The 13,841-nt window shown below is 40.5% G+C and overlaps 1 protein-coding gene across 9 annotated transcripts in view; it reads left to right on the top strand.

The window, feature by feature from the left end:
* GATA2 (GATA binding protein 2) overlaps positions 1-13,362 on the top strand; it is a 33,917-nt gene extending 20,555 nt beyond the window's left edge. For 7 of the 9 annotated variants that reach the window (XM_053300959.1, XM_053300962.1, XM_053300960.1 and 4 more), the window contains 3 exons: positions 2,735-2,913; positions 8,828-8,953; positions 9,801-13,362. In XM_053300959.1, coding sequence (XP_053156934.1) covers positions 2,735-2,913; positions 8,828-8,953; positions 9,801-10,100 — 605 coding nt within the window. In that variant the 3' untranslated portion in view covers positions 10,101-13,362. The remainder of the gene's footprint in view (positions 1-2,734; positions 2,914-8,827; positions 8,954-9,800) is intronic. The other 2 variants (XM_053300963.1, XM_053300966.1) reach the window with 2 other exon arrangements.
* The last annotated feature ends 479 nt before the right edge of the window (positions 13,363-13,841 follow it).

Below are 13,841 nucleotides of genomic sequence, written 5' to 3'. Positions count from 1 at the left end.
TGAACTCTTGTACATTTTATGAGGATGAAGAACAGCAGGGGCATCCTTAGTTTTTGAAAGTTTAGTTTGTGATTGCTAATTGGTTGTAGGCAAGCTGTCTCTCCTCCAGGTTCCAGCCGCTGGTCTCTGCAGCATTTGTGTGGTCACTGCTGGCCCTAGGGATGCAGTAATCCTTTTTTGTTTTGTTTTTTTGTTTTGTTTTTTTGTTTTAAAAACCACCCTGGCAGATCTGAATTATGCAAATAAGCATTTATATTGAAAAATCTCTTAACACAGCCACATAAAACACTAGGCCAGCTGTAGTCACTACAAATGTCTGGCAAAATCCTGTATTCCTTTGCCTCCATTTGAGGGATCTCCACTGAGTAGCTTTTGTTAACTTGCAATGAAGTGCACCTTAATAACAGAACAATTTGCAAAGAACGAACTGTTCAGGACCAAAATTTACAAGGCCATTTTCTTAAAACTTCCAGAGGGCTTGATTTCCTTTAGACCATACAAAGAGCAAAAGTTCAAATATAGTTTACATACCAACTACGGTTCCTTGTAAATGCTAATTCAAATGAATCCAATAAAACTGAGGGGAAAAATAAGTGCCACATAACTCCTGCTCATCTCTTTGTTAAACAAGTACTTTAATATTTGCCTGTCTGTTGTTACATATAAATCCAAAGAAGCTGTTTTTTAATCTCCATTTATTTTGTAAACTTTCCATTTAATGAATAATATTTTCATGAACCCAAATCCTCATAACATGTGTTCATTTTGCTACATTAAAATATTTTTGATTTTTCAACCCATCCCAGGAGGTGATCTCATATGTGTGTGTGTGTGTGTGTGTGTGTATAGTTTTTCATATATAAAACAATGAAATTTTATGTGTCTGTAAAGCAAAATAAAACGGGATATTCATTTATGTATACACACCTTTTTTCAAAGTGACTAGTAATCCAGAAACACAATATTTTTTTATGAGCATTGCAACAAAACTATCAGAATTTTTACTGCCTTAAGATCTCCAGTTCAAATCACTCCCTATAGAGAGAAAGAAATAAAATTTCACACTTTGCCCAGTACCTGAAATACTGCTGTTATTTCCAGGGCAGAGAAAGAAAACACAATTCAAAAAGAACATTCCTCACTCCACCACTACTTTCGTAAACTGCTCCAAACTGGATGAACAGTCATCTTGGAGAATTAAGTCTGTCATTGTCCCCTTCTGCTCTCCTTTCCTGCACTATAAGGCTTTTTATTAGATGTGAGTTTTCTTAAGTTTTGTAACAGAGACTCTGTCCTGTAGATGGAACTGGGGAGAGTTCGTGACCATTTAATGTTTTTGTAGGAAAACCAAGACTCACGACAAGGCGACTCCTGCAGCTTCCTGCCCGAGGAGGGACAAAAGCTAGGAACTCAACTTCACAGAGTTCCCTCATTTTTCACTCCAGCCTGTACTGTTTAAAAACCACCCACTCCATAGATTAAAGGAGACATAGACACTGCTGAACTCAGCATGGCCTGCTCGAGTTACTGGCCAAAGTGTATTTCCTCTGCATTAAATAGTACTGTATGATTTGCATAAGCTATGTTAAAAGTATGTCCTACCAGACTTGCCCTCAAACAAATGAACTTTTAATAAATACCCTCCCCCTCCAGTTTTAGGAGCAAGCAGGCAAATATTTTGGAGTCTTTAAAGTCAGGCCATTCTATAATAATATATAGCCAGTAAATGTATAAGGAAATAATATGAATAAGCCTATAACAAGGAGTTTACATTGTAAATTATAATTTTTTTAATGACAATGTGAAGCACAGAAACAAAAGCTGACTTTTGAGTGAATTCAGGAACACTCTTTAAATGAGTTTATGTTCCCCATATAATATGTCTCTGTGTGTGTACGTACGCACACAGATAATTATTTAGAATCTATATTTACTTTCAAACTCTCTCTGCTTTATTTTAGAGAGTATAACATCCACAGGAGAAAGTTTGGGACTATGTGGGCTGAGGAGTTGTCACTTAGTGTAGATAATGATTCTAAATTGTTTTAGAGGGAGAAGAGCTGTTCTTATGGTAACAAGCATGAATTGTCCCTTTTACTAAGCAGGATCCACCCTGGTTTTCATTTGACTGGGATACTATATGTGAGCACTGTAAGATATTCCCCTTAGGGGATGGGGCTACATTGGGAAGAGCATCTGCATGCAGAAGGTTCCTCTCTGGCAGCATCTCCAAGATAGGGCTCAGGAAGACTCCCACCTATAACCTTGGAGAAGCCACTGCCAGTCTGTGTAGACAATACGGAGCTAGATGGACCAATGGTCTGTCTGACTCGGTATATGGTAGCTTCCTATGTTCCTATATAAATTGGTTATGAGATTATTGTTCTTTCTACTTTACGTTTCTTAGGAGATCTCGGGGCCAAAGAACAGCCTAAAATATTATCTGGCCATAGAGCCAGACTAAATTGTAAGAGAAGTAGAGCTCAACACTTTCTGTCATGTTGTGACTGAAATGATAAAAGTTATTTTTGGCACAGTGCTTTTCTATTCACCATGTAAGAAATTGCTGTTTGAAATATGCATTACACTACTCTAGAATCATTTCTTGTACTATAGATGTTGGTTGTCATTGATGTCTTTTCTCTTTTTAAAATGTTGAATAATGTGCTGTGTTGATTTCTGGAATATGCCTAAAAGGACAGTGCAAAAAGCTTTTGTGAATTTGTTTTTAAAGAAAGAAATCCGGTTTCTTCGTGTTTCCATTTAGAAGGCAGAGAGTGTGTCAACTGTGGAGCTACTGCCACCCCTCTCTGGAGAAGAGACGGTACCGGGCATTATCTGTGTAACGCCTGCGGGCTCTACCACAAAATGAACGGTCAAAATCGACCTCTCATTAAACCTAAACGGAGACTGGTAGGTGTCTCTTTCTGTACCAGGTTGGGGCTAAATGATTTAATGGGACCACACACATGCGTATGATGGAGTGGGGGCAGCTTGACCCACCTCCATGCTTCAGAGCTTGTATGGAATCTGGACATTGCGCTGTACAGAAGAGATCCGTATCACACAGACATGGCCTTGCCATAGCCTAGGGACAGATTTTAGGAACATTACCCACAGCAGTTTACATGCCAAGGTATAGAACAATAGCAATTCAGGATGTGTACATGTAGGTACACTTTGCCTTTGAATGGTACATTTCAAAGACATTATTTTATTTTAACCCTTACAATGATCCTGTGAGGTAGGTCAGAATTTTTATTCATATATTGCAGATATGGGTGAAAGAGTGACTTGCCTAAGGTTAATTTGTGAATTCATGGCAGAGGTCAGGTTCAGACCAAGGAGTTTTCAGCTAAGTCTCTTGGCCATTAAGGTACACTAGTGGATTCTCTTCTTTTATATATAATCTATCTTATTTGGTTCCGGATCTCTGCCTGCTTGAAGGTGGGTGCCCACTTGCGCCTGCCTGTTTGTGTCTCTGGCTGCATTTTGTCCCTTTTTTATTTCAAAAGGACAGCTTTAATTCATTTGACCTTTTGGACAGTTCAGAAGTACACTGGAACTGAAAGTGTTAGTCATGTACACCCTCACAGCTCACAAGTACAAAAAGTGATCCAAAGCAGAAAGTTTTAAAAAAATAAAATCAGATGACTCAAAGCCATTGCTATCTGCTCAGTAATTATTTTGATAGAGTAATTTCAGAGTCACAGATTCCATGGCAAAACTAACATTAGTTCTCTTTTCAGGCAATCCTCTAATTGCCCTTTTAAAGAGCTGATTATTTTTCCATGGAGTCACCTACACTTTGTATTTTCATTTGAGTAATTTTTTAAAAAAATGTCCTTTCTAAGCTTCTGGTAGTAGTTTCCTATCCGGATATCTGTATCTGAAGATAAGGAAACTTTGTGTATCTGTTTCCTGACTCTAAAAGCTTAAAAGAGTTTCTATAGGCAAGGCATGCTAGTCAGGCTGGCTGTTTTGAAATTGCTAATACACTCCGCTCTACAAATACTGTGTAAAGAAATGCTAAGAATAATAAATAGTTTTTCTTTTTTAAAGCAGTTTTATTTGTGGGGGTCTAAAAATCTCCAAACCATTTGGGAGGGGTCATTTATGCTGGGGCAAGAAGTGGCAGGCAGAGCAGTTTTAATTATCTAATACTGCTTTGTGATACCCAGGATTTCGGCTGTGAGTCAGAATTTCAACAGGGCAAGCTCCTTAATGACTTGCTTTCCTTCTGAAGTGACTGACATGTCTAGCAAAATGTTAAGACAACAGTGTAACATTATCATCTCTCGCAGGCTGAACTTCATGCCAGACTAAATGGGACAGGCCACAGAGTTAAGCGGCAGAGTCTAGTATCAATAAACCATCTCAAATATGCAAACAGAGTTCTCTGCTTGCAAATGTTTGATGGGAGACTGCAGGTTTTTAAACTCACTGCAATGGCTTTTGGGGAGCAAGTTCCAAGATTTTTGTGTTTAATTTTTAAAATATTGTTTCACTTGTTGGATTTGGAAATGGGGCCAGATAATTTCAGATTTGATCAATATTATAAGATTGCCAATCCATAAATGTTGAGAGATCATCACTTTTGTCCTGTAACAATGAGGATAATTTTAAAATGTAGTGCTGCCTTATCCTTTGGGACCTTTCAAACATGGCAGAGTTTGGAAATCTGGATAAAAATTGGAGTGCTATTGACAGACCATATCAGAAGGCTGTAGCCTTGTTCCAAATACATAATGAGGTCATTCACACAATCAAAAACTGTGTTCTACCCGGGTTTGAGAGCTGTTTTTGGTTTTCCCAGGTTTTCCTCTTACCTTGCTTCCACACAACCAAAAACTGGGAGCACACACAGCTCCTAAACCCAGATAGAACAGTTTTTGATTGTGTGAATGATCTCAGTGATTCTGGTCCAATGATGAGGATATGCATGTGAATCTGCTGTAATGGAGCCACAATGGGCTTCATGATGTGTGGTAGTGGAGGAGGCCTGCATCTAGCAATTAGCCTGTACACCCAGCTTAAATAAGTATAGGAGGCTCCAGCATCCTCCCGCCAACAATTACTGATTGGCACTGTGAAGGGTTTCTGAGTTAGGCTTCTCGTGGCACTGATCATCTTATAGGCAACATTGTAAGAGCAGGAGGGACCAATTGTTTGGCCTCAGTTCGCTGGCCTTTCTCTCTCCTTCCCACAACATATACAATCAGCCAGACTCTCCTTCCTCATAGTGGTGATTCGGTAGTGGGGCAGAGTGAGGAAATAAGAGAGCATCCCCTTTCTCCCACATCTGTACTGAGTTGGTCAGAGCTAAGATACTACTCCTGGGCTCCTTGTTCTCTGGATCAGACCCAATGAACTCCCATAAGGAGCTTCTGAAAACTTGTCCAGTTAATGGAATAATGTCATCAGGGTGAGCCCAAGACATTTTGGGGCCTAACACACAAAATCCAAATGTTGCATGTACCCCTTCTGCCATCACACTCTTGTGGAGCTCCCATTCCATTCAGGGCACTCCAGGGCAATCTGCTCTGTTGTACTGAATTGCACCCAAGATCTGCCACCTAAAGTGGCTTTCCTTTGTCTTGGTAGGGCTACCACTAGTGATATTTACTTTTTAAAGGGTCCTTTTTAGCTTCTGTTTTGTTTTCTGAAGGTGCTTACCAGCTAGATTAACTTTCTTTTGTCCTTTTAAAAGTTACAATTCATCTCCCCGCCCTTGAAGTCCCCAACACATTCTTTGTACCAAATTTAGCAGCAGAAGTTGTAAAAATAAATTAATGTCACTGTATTTCTGTAATATCTCAATTCTGAGATCTGGAGATTAAAGAAAAACATACTATAATCCTGAATTGTGAGAATTGGCAGATGTGTTCAGCTCTGCTAAATGGAAGCTAAAGCTTGGAGAATCAGTGATAGTTGTCTGTATATAGTCGATCCATTTCTGAACCATTTATCTTCCTCTTTAAGGATGCTGTAATCCTTAGTCTTCTTGAAGCTGAGACTGGATAGTAGGGAATGGAGCACTGTTTGTACGCTGTGTAGTTAGGTAAATACAGAATACCATTCTGCCCTAGAATCCACCACAGTATTGTGGATGCAGTGGACAGTTGCTTACTACACCATTTTGTGGCTGCTTCAGAAATCATGAGGAAGTTGGACTGGTAGAAATGAGATCAATGTCAGACTGAGCCATAAGGGATCCCATTTTTCTCTGATGGTGTCAAAGTTTGTGGGACACTTTTGAGGACCAGATTGCCTTTGCTTTATGCATATCTGGAGAAAGAAAAAATCTATATTTCCCAGTCTCACTCAAATTGCTCCAAATGTAGAATCTTGAAAATATTTCCTGGAGCAGAATACCTTTGAACCCTTTGTTTGAAGAATTTCTTCTTAAATGAGAGGGTGCATTCCCCCCCCCCAAAAAAAAACCCTTCTGAAATGACCCCATTGTTTTCAGGGTTATGGGCCACCCAGCCAAGTGCCAAACTAGAAAAAAGTAGTTTCGTGTTCATGTAAATCTTAAATTGCTTTCATGTTGAGAAATTCGGTCTTTTCCTTGGGGCCAAGCAAAGTTATAAAACAGGGCCCCTACTGGAATCCACAGAAGTTTTGTCATAGACCAGTATAATCTTGGCTTTCTTCACAGTTATTTAAGCTGAACAAAACCACAGTCTTGCAGTGCTTGAACGCATAGACTAATAGAACTAATAGTGGTTAGTCAGCAAGTCAGCAGATGCTGGTGCAAGGCTGAAATTTGGTTTGTTAAGTATTTAGCAAATCTTAAGGGCCAGCTTCATTTTCCACCTTTTGCTTAAAAAGAAACAATGACTTACCAATTACATCTTTTAGTGAAAGCTATAATCAAATACTAGAGCTATATGTCACCCATATACTAAGATCTAATATACTAGCATCTTAATAAGTGCTTATAATGGAGTGTATTTCAGTTCCATACCAGTGCAGCATTACAAATCCTGATTTTACAGTTATGTTACAGACAGATACATAAGTCAAAATGCTTAGCATCACAGCATTAAGTAAAGCAATGAGTTTGCATTGACTAGTTGCCGAAATACACTAAACTCTCAGGTTACAAATTATAGCCAAGGTAGATTCTTTTTGTCCTGTATAGAACTAAATGCAGTCTTGTTGGATTTAACACATGGACAAGAACAGTACAGTCTCATTATTCAAGTGACCTGGGTGATCAGAAATGTGGATAACTGACATTTATACAGGGCTGCGTTTACATATTGCTTCATGAGGGATGGGTGAGGACAGAGTACCTTTGTTGAAACAGAGTTTGGTGGACATACTGGGATTTGTGATATATCTTGAAATGGCTGTACTACCCAAAATCCAAGAAATGTTAAGTTAAAAGAAACAGGGAGTTCAGGAAAATGAGAACTGGGGATAAGTTTCTACTGTCGTATTACTACCACGAAGTTTGTATCTGGATATGGAGGTGAAGGGGCAGCCATTCACATGTCTGACCCATTCATATGTGAAGTGAGAGTGGGATGGTGGTCTACCTTTTTACATGAAATGGAGCACCTGGGGGAGGGGAGTGAAACCCACCCTTTGCCTTACCACACAGTGCAATGCTTCTTAAAGCATATTTCTCCCAATCTAGTTCTTGATCCCAGAAATGAGATGGGCTAGAAGAAAATTGCATAAAGCAATGGAGCATAGTCAGGGGCGTAGCTAGGGGAGATGGGGCCCATGTTCACCCCCTTCCTGGTGGACCCTTGGAGTGAGGGAGATAATGAAGAAACTAGGGAGGGGTGGAGCTGGAGGGCCTTCAGGAGCTGGGGCCCCGGGTTCTTTGAACCCATATTCTCAATTATAGCTATACCCCTGAGCATAGTGGGTTGAGGCAGAGGAGGAGGGTTTCAATTCCCTCCACCACATGTTCCACATGTGAACTGGGCAGACGTGGATAAAATGCGTGTCTTCCCTGTCATGTCTAGTTTGGCCCTTGGTTCTGATGTATTTATAAACAACCAGTATATAGTTTATTTATTTATTTATTTTACATTAGAGGCCCATGTACATTCTGGTGCACTCATGGACCTCTTGCACTGGTTGAATTACCCATTCAGCTTGCTGGAGAGACAGCTCTGTGCATGCAAAGGATGAGAATGAGGGCCAGGGGCTGAGAATCTACACTGCTTCTCTTACACCAAACACTGCTGTTTTGGGTGCCAGTGTGTGCTTCACATTTCACTTTTGAGCTTTGGGGTGCAGCCCTTTCAGAAATGAAAAATATCCCATGTTAAATTCTAAACATGTTTAAACATTAGAGTAATAAAATGACACCCGTCTGTTTCACAAACTGGCTCTGGGACACATATCATACCTTAGGGTTATGTGCAGGCTAATGGCTTACATAACGTGCCATCATACAGAGTGGTAAGGTGAACGCAGGAGCAAGCCCCGATGCTGTTCCGAAGCAGCCGTTTTGCCCACAGTGTGACCACATTTATTCCAATAGCTGCAAATGGAAGAAACAGCGGCAACGCTTCTTGAGAAACGGCTGCTTCCGAACATCATCAGGGCTTGCTTCCAAGTCCACATAAGCCCCGAGTGGAGCCTTACAGCTCCGTATGACTGCCCATCATGTCAGCGACCATGTTCAAAAGAAAATGTTTAAATCCCAGCAAAGAAGACAGAAAAAAAATGTTTGGGGGTCTTGTGTTATATATTCGATGAAATCCTTGGTGGGTTAAATAAAATAAAATAAAATAAAAGTATGCGGTTTTCCATCCATTGAAAGAGCAGCTTTTTCAACATGTTTTCCCTCTTTACTTAGTCAGCAGCTAGGAGAGCAGGAACATGTTGTGCCAATTGCCAGACAACCACCACCACCTTATGGCGACGTAATGCAAATGGGGACCCGGTCTGTAATGCCTGTGGACTTTACTATAAATTGCACAATGTGAGTATTTGCTTACCTTGTGTCTTTTTGCTTGCTTAGCTGGGATTGATGCCTTAACTGCATGGCGTCCATCAGCCCTGTATTCGTTGCAGAGGGTCATTTAAAAAGAAAAAAAAGCTCTTCAAGGTTCCCCTGGGAAGACCCAGCCATTCTTCGTTGGCATAGTGATGCTGAGTTCAGTGACATTACAATGTATTAGCTTGGCTTCTAAAGCGTGGGTAATTTAGGCAAAATAGAGTTACAGCTCCTGGTTATAACTAAAGTATGTTTGGTTCTCTGTCTCTCTTCAGAAATTCAGAGGACATTTGAAATGGATTAATGTAAAGGTTAATCCCAGTGGGGTATCTTTATAAAAGTGTGAGGTCGGGGTTTTGGGGTGTTTTTTTTTTTAGTGAAAAGCTTATAAAAAGCTCAGATCAGTTCCAAGACTGAAACATTTTATATATTTGAACATATAAATAGTGGAAGGTGGAATTTTTCCCTTAAAACACCCCAAACTCCAGTTTTAGAAATGAATTTGGGACAGCATGTGTGCTGCATTATTTCAAAGTATTTTTTTAAAATTAGGAAATGAATGAAGGTTAAGGGCAAGCCCAAAGAAAGGAAGGCTGGAAGCTGCTAGATTCAGTCCAATGTGCTTTTTGTGTCTGAGGTTTTTCTGTGTGGCTTCATTAAACAAATAACATTTATAAACAAAATTTGCACAGAGATGTGCTCTCCCCCCGCCCCACTCCCGCCCTGGAAATGATTTATATCCAGGAAACACTTGGGGGCTGTTCAAATATTTTTATTTTTGCACAAGAAGGTCATTTTGCCTACATGAGCCTGATTTTCTCATTTCTTGCAGGTGAACAGGCCTCTCACCATGAAAAAAGAAGGAATTCAAACCAGAAATAGGAAAATGTCCAACAAGTCCAAGAAGAGCAAGAAAGGCTCTGAGTGTTTTGAGGAACTTTCCAAGTGCATGCAAGAGAAGTCTTCTCCTTTCACTGCTGCCGCCCTTGCTGGCCACATGACACCTATGGGGCACTTGCCACCTTTCAGCCACTCTGGACACATCCTACCAACACCTACCCCCATTCACCCATCTTCCAGCATCTCATTTGGACATCCACATCCATCCAGCATGGTCACAGCCATGGGATAGAACCTGAAGATCCAAGGACCCTAGCAGAAACTTAAAAACACTGGGCTTTGCCTAAGATGACAGCAAGGAAAGATTCTGCCCAGAAGAGAGAATGTAGGGAAGGAAGGAAAAAGGGGATCTCAATCCAGTATGGTCCAACTCTTTAGTGCTGGACTAAAACTTTGCAATGATGGGTCTTCTGCAGAAATGCTTAATGGTGCCTGTTATGCACTTTGCCCCCTCAGGTAAAAGGAGAAAGAGGAACTCACTTGTTTGATAGGATACCTGCTGGTCCCAGCAGAAAGTAAAGGTGGCTGAAGCAGTAGAAGAAGCTGGAGCCAGCTTTCCTTTCTCTTTGTTAATTACTGTGAATATTGTAAAGAGATTAGCAGCCTCCCAAGGCAGAGGAAACTCAGTGGTAGCCGCCCATGCTGGATTTCTATCATGGACTTTGTTTGGGGGGAAGGGGAAAAAATGGACCACTTTATAAAAATCTACTTTTTAAGAAAACAAATCAGACACAGAAAAATCATTATTTATTTTGCTCTTGTGTTCCAGAAAGAGCTTCAAAACCCTTGCATGTATTTGTGGATCTTTTTATTTTATTTTATTTTTTTAAGGAAATGTCCACCCTTTTTGAAAACTCTTTTTAATTGCTTAGTGGCCACTCATTTGATTCTCTTCATTGCTATTAGAGTAAACAAAATCTACTATGAAAGCCAGGTGTGTGAGAGAAGGAAACATGTAGCTCTAACATAGGTTACAATAGCCTCAAGGTGCAGATTATTTTGACATAATTTCTCCAGTCTTTATCTCAATGTGAAGATCTTGTTTAAAACCATAGCACCCCACAAAAAGACAGATACACTGGACAAATGCCTAAAAGGTTTTCCATAGGGAACAATCCTATATTGGTTGGAGGGTAAAATGCAGGAAGTCAATCTGTTTTCCCCATAAAACGTCCTTAGGCATGTAGATGACTGTAGGGAGTGGCAAGAGGTGGACTGGCACACCAGGTTGTCTTGCCTGCCCAGCATCCCTATACTGTGTGTGTGTGCGCGCACACACACACTCTCTCTCTCTCTCTCTCTCTCTCTCTCTCTCTCTCTCTCTCTCTCTCTCTCTCTGTGTGCTGATGTCCAATAATGGAATGGCAGCCTTGCACTGACCTAAATTCTGTGTACACTTGACTTTACAGCCTCCTATAATGTTTTGCATTGTTTCAGAGAGCCTCACCTGACTCCAAATCTACCCAATCCTATGAAAATGTGTCTAGTTCCACCACAACCTCATCTTGATTATCCTGTGTGTCCTAGACTCTCTGATCTTCTGGCCAGTGCAGGGCTGTTTTCCACTCCTGTTACTACTCCCTTCTGTGCCGCCTTCCTCTGTTTCTTGATGTGATAGAAGTACAAACCCGAGCCCTTTTGGAGCTCAGGCTGATGTGCTGAAAATTTCCACCATTCTGCACTGGGCACCACAGATCTCCAGATCACTCTCATTGGAGCACAAACTCCAGAGTATTACTGCTCCAATCATTTCAGTGGTCTTGTATGGAGTGCCTGTTTTAAATGAACAAATGCGGTATAGTGAACTGCCTTGCACCAACTCAGACCCTTGATCCATCCAAGCCAGTACTGTCTGTTCTGAGTGGCAGTGATAGCAGCCCTCTCATGTCTTAGGCAAGGCTTTTGTTTTCTGAGACAGTTGAACCTGAGACCTTGGCCGTGCAAAGCATTTTGTTCCTCTGGAGCTGTGGTCTCTCCATTAGTGGATTTTTGCCCTAGGGTCTAATACACAACCCAACTTGAGGCATGAGACAGAAAACCTGATTAAGCTGAACACCACCAAAAGGATCAATGTTTCTTTGTTACACCAGCAGATGTTGCCCAAAATACAAGACATGTTACTTGGTTAATCTCCCCCCACTTTTTTTTTAAAAAATCACTGTATCCAATTAGAGCTGGAGTTTGTCATCTGTAGGGATGCATGTCACAACAGGTCCCCCAGTCTGGAAGGTGTAAAGATCCACAAGTCAGGAAAGACAGAGATGTTCATGTTCAGATTCTTCCAACAGTTCAGGCAAACCAACAGCTACTGTGCAAGGGGAGGTGATTAGTTAATGGGGAGAACAAGGGGTATGCTGACTGTTTCTTGTAGCACATATTTTTATTTTTAAAGAAAATCAAGTGTTGAAAAAAAGTTGTCTCCCATTTCGATACCATGTTGTATGTAAACAACTGAAAAATAAAGCTCTTGCCAGTGTGAAGTGTATTCTCTTGATTGTTATGATCTGATGACTCTCATGATCACAAGGTCCAGTATAACATATGATGTACATATTTAGCTATATTTCTGATGAAAAATGCCCCTATGAGCAGAGGGGTTTGATAATGTAAACTGCATAAGCTTAACTCTGTGACAAGCTTTTTACTGTTTTTATTCTTAATCAAGCCAATTATATCTTAACTGCAAAAGTCTGCTTAAAACAAAAAGGTGTGCATTGGTTTCTTTCTTCTTCTTTTTCCTAAATATGTAATTCAGCTATCTGATTTAAAAAAACCACGAAGGACCAAGCATCCAAAGCAAAACTGCTTTCCTCCCTTTTCTGGTCAGTGTAGGCGTATATAGCTGCACTTTGTAAAGAAGTAGATGTAATTGCATACAAACAAAAGATAAATTTTGCCTGGGAGAAATCTGCATTTTCAATTGACCAAGACCGAAGTTAATAACTTTCCTTTCCCTTTTTATTTTATTTTATTGGTGTGGGAAACTTTTAAATTATGGTACCGTTTTACATAATTTGTAGCCAATTCAAATTCCTTTAGGATTGGGAGTATGGGAATGGCTGGATGAGAGAGTGAGGAAAGTTACTGATGTTAAGGGAGAAATCCATCCAGCATAGCTGCTGCAGAGTCCCGTATTTGTTTCAGTGGGGTGAGCCTGCACAAGCCCCACTGAAATTAACGGAGGCTGCACAGCAGAGATGCTTGCTGGACAGAGTCCACAGTCGACAAAGTGCAATATATTGTCAGTCACTGCAGCATAGAAGAACCGCAGTCAGGATTTAAGTTATTTTGTACTTGTATCAGCATAAAGATTTGGCAGTATTTTCTGTTTTTTTTAAAATTTTTGCTTACTTTTTTGGATTAGTGAACTAAGTTATTGTTAATTATGTACAACATGTTTATATATTGTCTGTAAAAAAAAGTGTATGCTTCCCTCATATTCCTTCAAGGTGAATACTGCTAAGAATAATAAAAAAAACCCTTTTTTTGTGAAAGCGGTTTTTGCTCCTGTTCATGCAAATGGTTTCACAAGGCAGTACACTCCAATAATGATTCTTATACTGTAGGCTGCTGGAGTCATATGGGGTGGGTGGGTCTTGGGGCTTTTATTAATGGCATGTATTGTACCACCTTGCTTCCATGAAAGCAGTTAGGGCAGCAATCCCCAAGGTTCCCAAGCAGCAAACAATGTCTGCTTGGCTCTAGTGAGGCTGCTGCATAATGTACCTTCATAGTTCTAGGAACACTAAGCAATGAGTTTTACTTCAGGTTCAGGGCTGGGGTTCAAAAAGCCCTCTAGAACAAATACTGACTGTTGAAGCTGTTCTTAATTCTCCCTTACAGCTCCTTGTGCTGTCTTCACAGATGCTCCCAAGAACCCCAAGTTTTGGGAGCAGCTTATTGAGGGGGGTGGGGGGGTGGGGCAGCACAAGATGCTGCAGTTTGAGGAAGGTGGGTGAGAAAATCCATGATG

This window comes from Hemicordylus capensis, chromosome 2, assembly GCF_027244095.1.
Source record: "Hemicordylus capensis ecotype Gifberg chromosome 2, rHemCap1.1.pri, whole genome shotgun sequence".
NCBI lineage: Eukaryota > Metazoa > Chordata > Lepidosauria > Squamata > Cordylidae > Hemicordylus > Hemicordylus capensis.
This window is presented reverse-complemented; position numbering and strand designations above follow the sequence as displayed.